The 13,712-nt window shown below is 46.2% G+C and overlaps 1 protein-coding gene across 1 annotated transcript; it reads left to right on the top strand.

The window, feature by feature from the left end:
* The first annotated feature begins 762 nt into the window (after positions 1-762).
* EIF3K (eukaryotic translation initiation factor 3 subunit K) lies at positions 763-7,187 on the top strand. Its single transcript, XM_070949809.1, has 8 exons — positions 763-871; positions 2,831-2,929; positions 3,280-3,400; positions 4,189-4,263; positions 4,476-4,542; positions 4,930-5,007; positions 5,734-5,859; positions 7,052-7,187. The coding sequence occupies exons 1-8, from the start codon at positions 813-815 to the stop codon at positions 7,081-7,083; spliced, it is 657 nt and encodes a 218-aa protein (XP_070805910.1). The 5' UTR covers positions 763-812; the 3' UTR covers positions 7,084-7,187.
* Positions 7,188-13,712: the final 6,525 nt, after the last annotated feature.

Raw genomic sequence — 13,712 nt, 5'->3', positions numbered from 1 at the left:
GAAGAAGCAGGTTGGTGAAATGCCTCCCCCCCTCCAATCTACAGCCCTCTCTGAATTTTTTTTTTTTTAATTTGATTTATATGCTGCCCTTCTCCGGAGACTCAGGGCGGCTTACAATGCGCTAAGCAATAGCCTTCATCCTTTTGTATATTTATACAAAGTCAGCTTATTGCCCCCACAACTGTGTTTAATTAATTTATTAATTGAGGCTTGGAAGTCATTTATAAACTTTTGTGGTTATTGCACACAGCTAGGATATATTTGGAGAGTTTATTTTCAAAAGAGGTGGTGAAGAAAGCAAACCAAGTTTCTAGCCCTCATTGTCCAAAAAAAAAAAAAAAAAGCACATGCTTTTTATAAGGAGGCGGGAAGTGGGCGTGACTACTTATAAGGCGGGGCGGGGAATAGGTGGGCTCTGTGCCCATGTTTTTCATCCTCAGCCGCTTTTTTTTTTTAAGACCTGCGGACTTCAACTCCCACAATGCACTGGATTCGCTGGGCCCAAGCGAAGGAGCCTATTCTGTCCCAGCAGAGCCGGCTGAGGAATGCTGGGAGTTGAAGTCCCAAACGCGTTTTAGAGCGGCTGAGGTGGAGAAAAACGCTTCTTCCTACGCGACTTCGGCACGCCCGGTCTTCACTGCGCACGCGCTCGCCGTGTGCCCACCCCCACCCACCCCAGCAGACCTCCGGCAAAGCCTAGAGCGGGAAACGGAAGTGGGCGTCTTTTTTTTTCCTCACCGGAAGTGACCTTCTCTTTGCTCCTTCCGCTTCCTTTCCGGCCTCCCCTTTCTTCGTCTCCTGCCTCCGCAGCCATGGCGGCCTTCGAGCAGATGCGGGCGAGCGTGGGGAAGCTGCTGAAGGGCATCGACAGGTACTTCCCGAAAGGGGTCCCGGAACCTGAAACCTTTGAGCCAGGAAGCTCTGTGAGAGGACGGCACTCTGCTCATGCTCAGGAACCCCACGTCTTCGCCGGGCAGGCAGCATTTCTGCGTCTCCCGCTTCTCCTTTTAGCTTTAAAAAAAAGGGGGGGGGCGGAAGGAATTCCGCCTACTTCCCAATTTTAATAACCGTCATTAGATTTTTAAATCAAACTGAGGGTGAAATTCAATTTTTTGTTACTATTGGCTCTGTGGGCGTGGCTTGGTGGGCGTGGTATGCTTGGTGGGCGTGGCAGGGGAGGGATACTGCAAAATCCCCATTCCCACCCCATTCTGGGGCCAGCCAGAGGTGGTGTTTGCTGGATCTCCGAACTACTCAAGATTTCCGCCACTGGTTCTCCAGAACCTGCTGGATTTCTCCCCTGGTTCTGCCTTTCTCCACCACTTGACTTCAGGCGGTGGGAATGGGGACCACCAGGAGATCCCTGGAGAGGTGGGGGGGAGGAAAGAGCATTGGCATGGGGGAGTTGCCCCACCCCCACCCCACTTGATCAAACAGACCCTGAGCTTCCTTTCTTGCATTCTTGCATCCAATGCATCGGTCTTGCTCTCTTCCTTCCCTTCAATTCAGTTCAAACCTTTATTGCCAGAGTACAACATGTGTACTATGAGATTGGCTGAGCCTCCCTTCGTGCACCCCCCCAACACAATACAATTCACAGTGAAAAAGTGAAAAACAAAAAACCCCACAAATCCCTAGCCCAGTGAATCCTGCTAACAATCACCCAATTCTATTGCACCATGTGAACTTATTGCATGTCGCGCTGGCCCCGCAAGTCAATCGTACTATGTTGCTGTAGTAGTTATTTTTCATTCAGGAGCCTGACAGCCCACGGATAAAAACTGTTCTTCAGCCTGTTTGGGCGGCTGCCTATGCTTCCATATCTCCTTCCAGATGGTAGGAGGGTAAAGAAGGGCTGACCAGGGTGTGAGTCGTCCCTGAGGATTTTCCTCACTCTTCTAAGGCAGCGAGCCGTAGCGATCTCTAGTCTAGTGGTATCAGGGGGAAGCCCACGATGTTTTATGCTGTGCTCACCACCCTCTGTAATGTTTTTCTATCCGCGGCTGTCAGGCCGGCATACCGCACCGTCAAACGCTGAGTGAGGACGCTTTCTATTGTGGACCAGTAAAAGGAGGTCATCAGTTGTTGTTCCACTTTATTATTATTATTTTTTGCAAGACCCTAAGGAAGTCTCTCTTGGGCCTTTCTGGCCATCTGGGTCATGTTGATTTTCCAGGTGAGATCTTCGCTGAGATAGACTCCCAGGAATTTAAAGGAGGAAACTCTCTCCACACAGCCCCCCTCGATGTAAAGTGGGGCATCCTTGTCAGTCTTAAATCAAGTTTTAAAAAGCGTCCGTGAAAAAGACCTAAAACAAGATGGATCGACTTGTATTGCGGGGCCAATTGTGGCAAAGGAAAGCTCGAGACTGCGTTGGTTGGAAAAACGCAGAGGAGACCTCCTTCATCCTGCAGCGGATGGGCAACGGCTAGGATGATGAAATCCATTTTAGTGTTAATATTTATGGTTTTGATGCTTTTGCTCTTTTTTTAGATTGATTGTAAGCCACCCAGGGTTGCTTCCAGGTGAGATGGGTGGCATTTAAATTTAATAAGTACGTGCATCGTGATTGAGCTGCTCCTCAAATGTTCCTCCCCACAAACAGGCCTTTCATTCTTGAGACACAGCCGACGGAAGCCAGGCCCAGAGAGGAGAGAGGGGTGCAAGGAGACACCAGGAGCAGGAATGGGGAACTGGAGCTTTTCAGTAGAATAATGATGCCAATGCCTGGAAGTCTAAAAAACCGCTTGTCACTGGTCACCTCTGCCTGTCTCCATTGGTCCTTAGGATGTCCTTCCTGACAGCTCTTCCGTCTTTTCCTGAATTTCAGATACAACCCAGAGAATCTTGTCACTCTGCAGCACTACGTGGAGACCCAGGCCAAAGAGAATGCCTATGACTTGGAGGCCAACCTGGCTGTGCTCAAACTGTGAGTCGCTGATCTTTTGACGCTTTCATACTCTTTCAACAAAGCGCAGAAGGCAAGACCTGGGGATCCAGAAGCGGGATGGAGCCTATCTGCTAACTCAGTTGGTGGTTGTTGGCAAGAGGGTGAGGGGCTTGTTGCTTTCTTCCTTGTTGTTGTTATAGTCTTTTATCCCTGTAAATTGTCTGGAGTCAATGAGAGTGAGTTTGAGCGGCCATCTAAATTTTCTTAAATAAATTCTAGAGGGAGAAATCCTGCAATGGTTACCCAGGAGCGGAAATGCTGTGCTTTCATGTTGGTTTTCCTGCACAACCTTGTCAGGTTCTGATCTCGCCGTCCTTTTTCTCCTCTAGGTATCAGTTTAATCCTAACTTATTCCAAGTCTCGGTGACTGCCCAGATTCTCCTCAAAGCACTGACCAACCTGCCTCACACGGACTTCACACTCTGCAAGTGCATGATTGACCAGGCTCGCGTATCCTGTTTGTACTCTAGGATAACTTCCCCCAAATCCCTATTGGGATTTGAAGCCTCCCCACCAGGCACAGCTCACCAGGAAAAGGTCTAGATGGAGAATTCAGTGGAGAACGATGGCTTAGACCAGGAGTGGGGCAACTATGGTCCCTTTGTAACTTGTGGACTTCAACTCCCAGAATTCCTGAGCCAGCCACCAAATATGTCATCAGGCTTACTCAGATAGTGGGAGGTATGATCAGGTGCTCTTAAGAAGCCTCTATTTTAGCTTGGGCAGCATTCTTCTTGTGGCATATCCATCATCGGACTTTGGTGATCATGTTGGCGATCCTATTTTTATCAACAGCCGCACACAAAAGTACTGTTGAGTTTTGTCCAAGCCAGTCCCTTAGATTTTGAAGCCATGGTCTTCTGCCTGGACCTTGTTTGCCTTCAGTCTTTCCATGGAGGATTAAGTGAAGTGTGCCGTATTTTTCTGGGTGTTGCATCACATGTCCAAAATATTTTAACTTTCACTTTTTTATGGTTTTGATGATTTCTCTCGGCTTTCCCAAGCGGCTTATCACTTCCTCATTTCTGATTTTTGTCAACCCAGTTTATACGTAACAGCCGCCTGTAAATCCACATTTTCAAATGCTTCTGGTCTCTTGAAGTGGCTTTCTGTCTGAGACCAAGCATGGGAGTATTTAATAGCTTGTCCGATCCAAAAGATCCTGGGATAGAGGGGGGAGGAATTCCATGCATTTCTCCAGCTTCATATGTAGCATTCCTTAACTCTGCTGGTGCCAGCAAGAAGAGAGCCCAATCCGTCAGATCTTATACCTGGGGGAATTGTTGGAGAACTGTCATTTTCAGGCTTTCTGGGTAAGTCAACCGTATTGATAGATTCACACCGATGTGACTGATAAGCCTGTGGAAATGAAATAAATCATTTTGCTTTGTGTTTACGAAATAAACCGTAAATATAGATGCTTTCGTTGTAGAACTGTAGAGCAATATCTGTCATTGACCATGTCCTGGCATTGACCAAGACTATCCTCTCTTATTTCTGATTTTTTTTTTTTTTTAAATAATAGCAAGCTCTGGATAAGAATATGAAACTCCTAGATGGGATCATTGGATTTGAAGATTCGGTAAGGAAATGTAAGTCAAAAGTATTGCAATTTGTTTGGAGGGGGTCCTAAAGTAGGGGTCCATATAGGGAGGTTTTCTCCCCCTCCCTCCCTGCTTTATATTTCTTTTAATATTTGGGAGGTTCTTGCAGGGTGTATTTGTCAAAAAATAAAGTCACGAGAGCAGCCACAGCTGCACAATCGAAGTCCTGTCCTCCTTTTGATGCCCCTTGCAGAAGGCTCTGGTTACAGAGTGATTGTGCAGTACTCTTCAAGTCACTTTAGTGACGAGTCTTCCAGTCCCTCCTCACCAGGCAAATCTCCTTTCTCCACCCCCACCCCCCTCTTTAAAGATCAGTTAAAGTCTGTCGCCTTAACCCCGGTTAGGATTCTCAGTGTACCCTTTTTCCTTTTGCAGTCATTTGTCACGTAGTGGGAATCACATACCAGCACATAGACCGGTGGCTTCTGGCCAAAATGTTGGGCGATCTAACAGGTGAGTGACTGTAAAGGCAGGTATATAATTTCCTTCCCTTTGTGACGTGGGTTCATAAAAATGTTTTGTTGTCCCTTGGAGCCTGCTGATTTTTAGAATGGAGAGATATGGGGGAAAACATTGGAATATCTTGTTTTAATCTACAATTGCAAAATTGTCTATCTACCTACCTAATCATCTATCTGTCCTGTCTATCTATCTGTCTATCATCTATCTATCTATCTATCTATCTGTCTATCTGTCTATCTGTCTATCTGTCTATCTGTCTATCTGTCTATCTATCTAATCTATCCATATATCTATCCATATATCTATCTATCTGTCATCTATCTATCCATCCATCTATCTATCCTATCTATCGATCCTATCTATCCATTTATCCTATCTATCTATCTATCCTATCTATCTGTTCTATCAATCAATCAAATTGCCACCCATCTCATGGTGACAGGATAAGCAAATGTTAAAATGGGAAGGAAATACATTTTACATTTCTCTTTAGTTTTCCACGTGGTGAAACCATTCCCGGGTTCTTAGCTATATATAATTCATTTTGTTATTCCCATTCCAACTTCTCCACTGCTTTCACAGTTTGGATATTTCTTCGTATATTTTCACATTAATAATCGTTTTCATAAACTTGGAAGAAAGAGAGTTTCTAACGCAACACGCATTTCTCTCTTTAGCCCAATCCTCCCAGCTTGTAACTCTTCTCTTTGGTTGCAGATAATCAGCTGAAGTCTTGGATGAGCAAATATGGCTGGGTAGAAACAGAACCTGGGACAATATTCATTTGCAACCAGGAAGAGAACATCAAGCCTAAAAACATTGTGGAGAAAATAGACTTTGACAGTGAGTGTCTTTTCATCTCCTGCTCCTCTTCCTCCTTTAATTTCCCACCCCTCCCCCCTAAATTAAAGAGGGCATGACTTATAGATTCTGCTCTTTGGAGCTAAGGGTTGTAATATGTAAATCGCATGTGCCATCGTGTTTTCCTATGTGATGCTTGTCTGACTTCAGTTCTCAGAAGTTGCTGAGAAGAGCATGTCCGGGTGTGTGTTTGTGTGTGTGTGTTACGTCCATTTGGAACTCAGAAGCCCAGTGTAACTCTTTTCTAATTTTTGGAAGCTGTGTTTATTCCCTTTTTTTTTTGACTTGATGAGGTCCCCCATGCAGGCAAATCCTCACAACCATCATGATGTTATGAGCTGAACTTCATCAGTTGCTATGTTTCTCTCCCACCCCCCACCCCCCACGCCCCCCGGGTAGAATGGCAGCCTCTGTTTAGCCACTGCTTCAACATATCACCCATTCCTTCACTTTCTGCACCCGGTGATTCAGGAACATAAGGAAAGGTTTGGAAGTTCCTAAATCTGCACCCAGCGGTGGGATTCAGCTGGTTCGGACCGGTTCAGGCAAACCGGATGCTAATTTCACATCCGGTTCGCCGAACTGGTAGTTGCAAGGACTGGCTGGCCACACCCACCCTGCCCCTCCCAGGAGTTTCCACATGGCCTGTTTTGGATGCGGTTATGCTAATTTAGATGGATGGGAGTTGTAATCCTCTGCAGCAGGGGTGTCAAACTTAATTTCATTGAGGGCTGCATCAGGGTTGTGTTTGACATCGTGGGGGGGGGGCAGGGGGGGCGTAGCCAGCTCGACATCACTCATGTCGGTGACAATTGTGATGGCCCGAGTGCTTTGCCAGAGGAAAAAGGGGTCCCGAGCTCCGTTTTCAGCTGCGACTGCCTCTTGCAACCCTCTGCCAGCGAAAACGAAGCTCGGGAGGGCTGCATGCGGCCCAACCGAGCTCCGTTTTCGCAGGAAGAGGCACATTGGGCCAATCCATTGCTGATTCAAGAGCGGCCCTGCCGGACAGATCTAAGCACCCCATGGGACGAATCCGGCCCCCGGGCCTTGAGTCTGACACCCCTGCTCTACAGTTTGCCAGCTTGTGATTGTTTATCTGGATCAGGCAAAGGCCGTATCACTTTCTGAATTTCTCTCTCTTCACCACCCCTGTTCCCTCTCTGCTTTCTTTCAGGTGTTTCCAGTATCATGGCTTCTTCCCAGTGACATTCCCCCCCCCTTCCCCGCCACTCTCCTTATCCACCGTGCTAATTTCAGCCCCATTTTTTAAGGGCGCTTATTAAAACCAATAAACAGCTGATTTGCCAATAGTACACATAGCTATTACTTCAGTCTGGCATCCTGGATTCCATCAGGAATGGGCAATTTGATTTTATTCATCATCGTATTGGTCACTCGTGCTGTATGTTTTTTAAAATAATTCACAGCTCTGGTGTTTTATATTTTTTGGATACGCATTTTAGCTCGTGGTGGGCTGCAACCGGTTTAACAACTGCCTGTGGGCTTCGTGCGCACTCACGCATAATGCACTTCACGCAGCGTTTGAAACACAGCAATTTGAAGCTCAGCTGCTTACCTTCTAAGGCAGCCCCGGTAAGTAGTAGAACAGCGGAGGCATGGAAATCAGCTGTTCCAAAAAGAAGGAAATATAGAACAGGATAGAGCAGTGGCCGGTGGGTGGGGCCAGCTGATCATCGGAACTACCAGTTTTCCCGAACCGGCAGCAACCCACCATTGATTTTAAATGTTGTTTCTGTGACATTGTGCTGCGTTTTGCTGTGTCCCACACACGAAACAAATAAAATAACGAAGTTAGAAATGGGCACTTCTCAAAGACAAGAACCTGAGCCACACAGGATATCATCCGTGGCCCTGGACACCACCCTCGGTGGATAGGATTTCACCACTTGAAATCCACATCAAACTCACAAAGGTAGGGTAAAACAAAACAAAAATAAAAATTAATGAAATTAAAATACAGGAGGACAATCAGATTGTGACCCAGGTTGTGCTGTTCTTCGAATCTCCACTAGATGGGGCTGGGGAGCCAAAAGAAGAAATAAGACTCAACTGCTTTTTTCCCCGACTAGCTCACTAAGCAAGGAGTTTTCTCATTCTATGTCGGTCGTAACCAGGGCGTGATCAGGAGAGGAAACAAGGATTCAGGTTCAGCTGTGAGTGGGATACCCAGGAGCCCAAGCACCCTTTCCCTCCAAGCAGATTTTTTGATTTGCCATTTTTGCCTCCAAACCTGAAAAGGAACATTGTCCAAGGGTTCTCCAGCTATAAGGCGGATTGTAGGCGCAGTTATTCACCTACAGATTTGGACTTGCAAATGCAGGAACTTCCAACGGGCATGACTCACGAGGTGTGGTTGGGAATTGGCCCCGCCCTTGGGACTGGGAGAGGCTCCAAGACAAAGAGATACCTGGGGCCGCCAGGTGAGCAGGTTACTCCACGAAGTTACTCCACCTGATCCAGGTGGGCAGCTTCCAACTTTCCTTTCTCAAGACCTCGACTTACGACCGCCGTCGAGATGGGAACTGTGCACGGTCACTAAATGAGAACAACTTGTACAGTCCTCAACTTAGGACCCAGATTTTTGTCGCTGAACAAGGCAGTCTTTAAGTGAGCTTTACATTTTGCAACCTTTTCTGCCGCAATTGTTAAGCGAATCCAGCTTCCACCCCCTCCCCCCATTGACTTCACTTGTTTGGAGGTCCCCCACCCCCACCCCGAGGAAGGTTGCAAACTGCGGTCAAGTGACCTGGGGATACTGCAACCCTTGTCCACGCGAGCTGGTTGCCAAAGCACCCGGGTTGTGATTGCAGAGACGCTGCGATGGTCGTAATTGCGAGGACCAGTTGAAAGTTGCTTTTTTCCAGCACCGTTGTAACACTGCACGGTCGTAAGTCGAGGAGTGCCTGGATTCCAAGGCTTTGGTCCTCTCCACATGGCCCTCTCTGCCAGCAACGGTGACCTGCGTTGACGGATCTTTTGGAAGGAGCAATCTGCCTAAATGCCTATGGAGGAAGGGGTTTTCCCCCGCCCTCCCTGCTTTTCCTGTCTTTCAGTATTTGGGAGATTCTTGCAGGGTGCGTGTGTTGTGTGTCAAAAAAATAAAAGTCGCCAGAGCAGCCACAAGTACACAATTGAAAGCCCTGTCTATGGAGATTCTCAGCCATCCATGTCATGATTTTGCCAAAGGTGCTTTTTTTAAAAAAAAGGCAACTGGACTTATTGGTTACCATTCTTCTAAAGTTCTCCTAACCAGAAAGTCCACCGTTTGCCTCTTGGAAAAAGCACCTTTGGGACAATCTGCTTCAAAAGAGCACAAACGAACCTTTGAGAAACGGCTAAAGGGGGCCTATTGTTTAGGGAAGATGGCTGGGCTTTTTATCTCCCATCGCTCTTTCCCAGCTCATTTTGCACCGATCTTGGCTTGCCGAAAAAGAGACCGATTTTTTTTTCCTTCCTCCGATTGGTTCTGCAGTCACTCTGGATTCCCACCTGGGAACAAACCTGAATGAAACATCTTTCGGACTGGCCCGGGAACTGGGAACTGGGCCCAGAACCTCCGAAACAAGGAAGAAAGAACCTGCTTGTTCCTTGTAAACCGATTCTCTACCTGAACAAACATCAGAAAGGAACGAGGAGGCCTCCCTTCCCATTTCTTGAGGTTTGCTAGGAATTGCCAGTGTTGGTTTTATAAACCCCCACCGCGTTACTTCTCTTTCTGCGGGCAGGCCTCGACTTAACGACGACAATTGAGCTCAAAATTTCCATTGCTAAGCAAAACAGTTATGTGAGTTTTGCCCTGTATTATGACCTCTTTCTTGCCACAGTTGTTAAATGAATCACTCATCTTGTAATAACCCCACAATTCCTTGCAGGGTGCAGTCTGGGCAACTGAATGGAGCTGAGTGTTTACTGGCCAGATGCCTTTCCTGTCACCAATGCGGAGTTTTATTCAGCAGACATATTCTCATTGTGCCCAGAGAGAGAGAAATATCTGCCTCTACCTAGGATCGAACTCAACAGCCACCTGGTTGTGCAAAAGAGGATCACGTGACCCCTGGGACACTGCAACCATCATAAATACGAACCCGTTGCCACGCGTCCAAATTTTGATTGCGTGATCAACATTGGGGATGCTGCGACTATAAGAAAAACCAGTCCTAAATCAATTTTTTCAGTGCTGTTGTAACTTCGGTCACTAAATGAAGAAATGGTTCTAAGTTGAAGGCTACCTGTATTCCTATTGCTTGGGATCTTCAATTTCTTCCGGTTTTTTTTTTTTTTCCTCCCTAAAAACCAACCCTGTGGCAGGCAACGACGTTAAAAGATCCGCAAACAGGCTTGAGTTTTCTATGCCATTCCTAATCTGAAATCTTCGGCAGGAAATCTCTTTTATCCTTGGACTGTTGGATCTGTTTATTCAGGGTTTTTTTTTCCCTGCAGTGACTGCCCCAGATAATTCTGGGAAGGGCGATGGATTGAATGAAGTCAGTCCCATTTCTGAGGGCGATATTCCTTTTTTTAAATTTATTTCTGGTCAGGCTGCCAAGGAAGGGCAGTAGGTTCTCTTTTAAGAATCCTTAACTCATTTCTAAAAGTTTGCCAGTTGGCCCTATAGTAAGTAAAGTACTAACTTCTTGGGAGGGTCAGGCTCAGGGCAAGCCGATCTAAAAATAAAAGACATAATAAAGTGAGTGTCGGTGAAAAATAGTAAAACCGTCAAGAGATTAGTCTGCCGATGGACTGTATTTTCAGAACGTTATTTATTTACTGACCTATAGTGTTTACGTAGCCACCTATAGAGGTAGTCCTTCTGTAGCGACACAATTGGGACCGGAAACTTGGTCGCTAAGCGAAGCAATAATTAAGGTGAACCCGCAACTGTGCTTATGAATTGAATTCAACTTTCCTTTGCTTTGCAAACCTGGACAGGTCATCAATGCGAGGAGAAGGTTGCAAAGTTGTATTTTCAGCCCGGTGGTGACTGCAAACGGTCGCTAAATGAGGACTTCCTGCTATAAGGATTCTAGGCAGCTTACAACGTTCCATAAAAGGTAGCTAAAAGGCACAGTATTCTTCTACCCAACGGCCAGACTCAACAGTCTACTAACTCAACTCTCAGCCCCAATGCTTGGGGGGAAGAGTTAGATCTCCATGGTCCTTTGGGTACCTAAAAGGGAAGCCACTCCGATCTTCGGTAAGAGGTCTGAAGAGGAACATCTGTCTTGGGAATCCAACTTCTAATTGGTCGCCACGGTGTAAAAAAGATGTGGAAACTCTAGAAAGAGTGCAGAGAAGAGCAACAAAGAGGATTAGGGGACTGGAGGCTAAAACATGAAGAACGATTGTAGGAACTGGGCATGGCTAGTTTAATGAAAAGAAGGACCAGGGGAGACATGATAGCAGTCTTCCAATATCTCAAGGGCTGCCCCTAAAGGAGAGGGAGTCAAGCTGTTCTCCAAAGCACCTGAGGGCAGGACAAGAAGCAATGGGTGGAAACTAATCAAGGAGAGAAGCAACTTAGAACTAAGGAGGAATTTCCTGACAGGGAGATAAATTAATTGGTGGAACAACTTGCCTCCAGAAGTTGAGAATGCTCCAACACTGGAAGTTTTTAAGAAGATGTTGGATAACCATTTGTCTGAAGTAGTGTAAGGTTTCCTGCCTAAGCAGGCGGTTGGACTAGAAGACCTCCAAGGTCCCTTCCAACTTCTATTCTATTCTATTCTATTCTATTCTATTCTATTCTATTCTATTCTATTCTATTCTATTCTATTCGAACACTTGTGTTAGTTTTGCTTGCCCGATCCTAAGTGCCAGGCTAGTGATTAGAGATGCTTCAGCTAGAGAAAACCAGCTAACGGATAGAAAGCAATCAAGGAGAGAAGCAACCTAGAAGTAAAGAGAAATTTCCTGACAGTCAGAAAAATTAAACCAGTGGAACATTTTGCTTTCCGAAAGTTGTGAGTGCTCCCATCACTGGAGGATTTTAAGAAGAGACTGGGCAGCCATTTGTCGGGAACGGTTTAAAGTCTTCTGCTTGAACGGGGTTGGACTAGAAGACCTCCAAGGTCCCTTATTTTGTTACCTTGTTGAGCTCTTGAAATTGTGGGTTATTGAAAATAACTCCCAATAGAAAGGAAGCAGACATTGTTGGGTAGCTTAGTAGCTTTCCTGGCACGTGATTCATTACGTTAACTGCAGATGAATTATTGCCAGGCTAAAAAAGATTTATGGGGAATGAGGTTTATAAAATTCACTGTCCTACGTACTGGGAACGTTCCCTCACCTGGTCATAAAACGTCTCAAAAGAACACCAAAAACTCAACCGTGGCAGGCATCACCACTGTTGGACATCTAGCTGCCTTCGGTTTCACGTTCTTGCCATTTCCCCAAAGTTCAGCCGTGGTTCTTTAATATCCGGGTAGCCAGAAACCCCATCAGTTCTAAGCTAAGAAAAGGCTACCGGTCCATAGTGCTTTTGCTCTGAGGAAGCTGGGAAAACGGCAGGATGTCTATTTATGAGAAAGGTTGATAGCCTCATTTGAAAGGGAGTGGCACCACTTCCTCTCCAGCAGCCTCTGAGATATAATAAAGCAATGTCAACTCAAAGAACAATAAAGCCTCCAGCCACCACCTTCCTTAAAGGTAGACTTCCCTTCCCTTGTGCCTTCGGGCGTAAGCTTTTACTAGGAAAACGGAGAAAGAGGAAGAGAAGAGGAGGAAGGAAAAGAAGAGGAAGGAAAAGAGAAGGAGGAAAGAAGAGAAGAGGAAAAGAGGAAGGAGAAGAGAAGGAAGACAAAGGAAAGAAGGAAGAGAAGGAGAAGGAGGAAAGAAGGAAGAGAAATTGAAGAGGAAAGAAAAGCACAGGAGGAAGAGGAGAAGAGAAGGAAGACAAAAGGAAGAGAAGAGGAAAAAAGGAAGAAATGGAAGAGGAGGAAGGAAAATAAAGTGCAGGAGGAAGAGAAGGAGGAAAGAAAGAAGAGAAGGAAGATAAAGGAAAGAAGGAAGAGAAAAGGAAGAGAAGAGAAAAGAGGAGAGAAGAGAAGAGAAGAGGAAAGAAGGAAGAGAAATGGAAGAGGAGGAAGGAAAATAAAGTGCAGGAGGAAGAGAAGGAGGAAAGAGAAGGAAGGAGAAGAGAAGGAAGACGAAAGAAGGAAGAGAAAAGGAGAAGACAGGAAAGAAGGAAGAGAAAGAAGAGAAAAGAAGGAAGAGAAATGAAAGAGGAGGAAGGAAAATAAAGTGCAGGAGGAAGAGAAGGGGGAAAGAAGGAAGAGAAGAGCAGGAGGAGGAGGAGAAGCAGAAGGAAGAGGTCCAAGAAGCCAAGAGTGGGTCCTTTTGGGACAATCTACCCCTGAGATTCAATCAGCCCCAACTCTGCAGGCCTTTTGCAAAGCAGGGGAAGAGATGGATGGGTTCCTGAGTTGGGAGGTCAGAGGCCACATAGCTGCGGTTTGTGAGTTATCTCTGACGGGTTGTTGATCTTGGCTGTCCTTAAAAGGCCTTCCTGGGCTGCCTTTTTTGTATCTTTCATTGAGTTTTTAAGTCTCTTGCTAGCTGCCCAGCAGAGCCACGACGGTGAGGTGGGACATCTGTACAGGTCAAATTCAATCAAATCGATAAATCCTGTTGGGTTTGGCTTTACCACCTTACTAAGGCTGGACGAACCGGATTGCTTTTGCCGGAGCTGCCCTGCAGGGTGATTGGGAAATGCAAACCTTACAGATCGCAGCTCCTTGGGTTTTCTATGGCAGGAGTGGGGACCTTGGAGTCACCTTCGGCCCACAGAGCCCCCTCCCCAAAAAGTGAGGGTACCA

Source organism: Pituophis catenifer, unplaced genomic scaffold (assembly GCF_029215685.1).
Source record: "Pituophis catenifer annectens isolate HBS135680 unplaced genomic scaffold, rPitCat1.0.hap2 SCAF_9, whole genome shotgun sequence".
Lineage (NCBI taxonomy): Eukaryota > Metazoa > Chordata > Lepidosauria > Squamata > Colubridae > Pituophis > Pituophis catenifer.
This window is presented reverse-complemented; position numbering and strand designations above follow the sequence as displayed.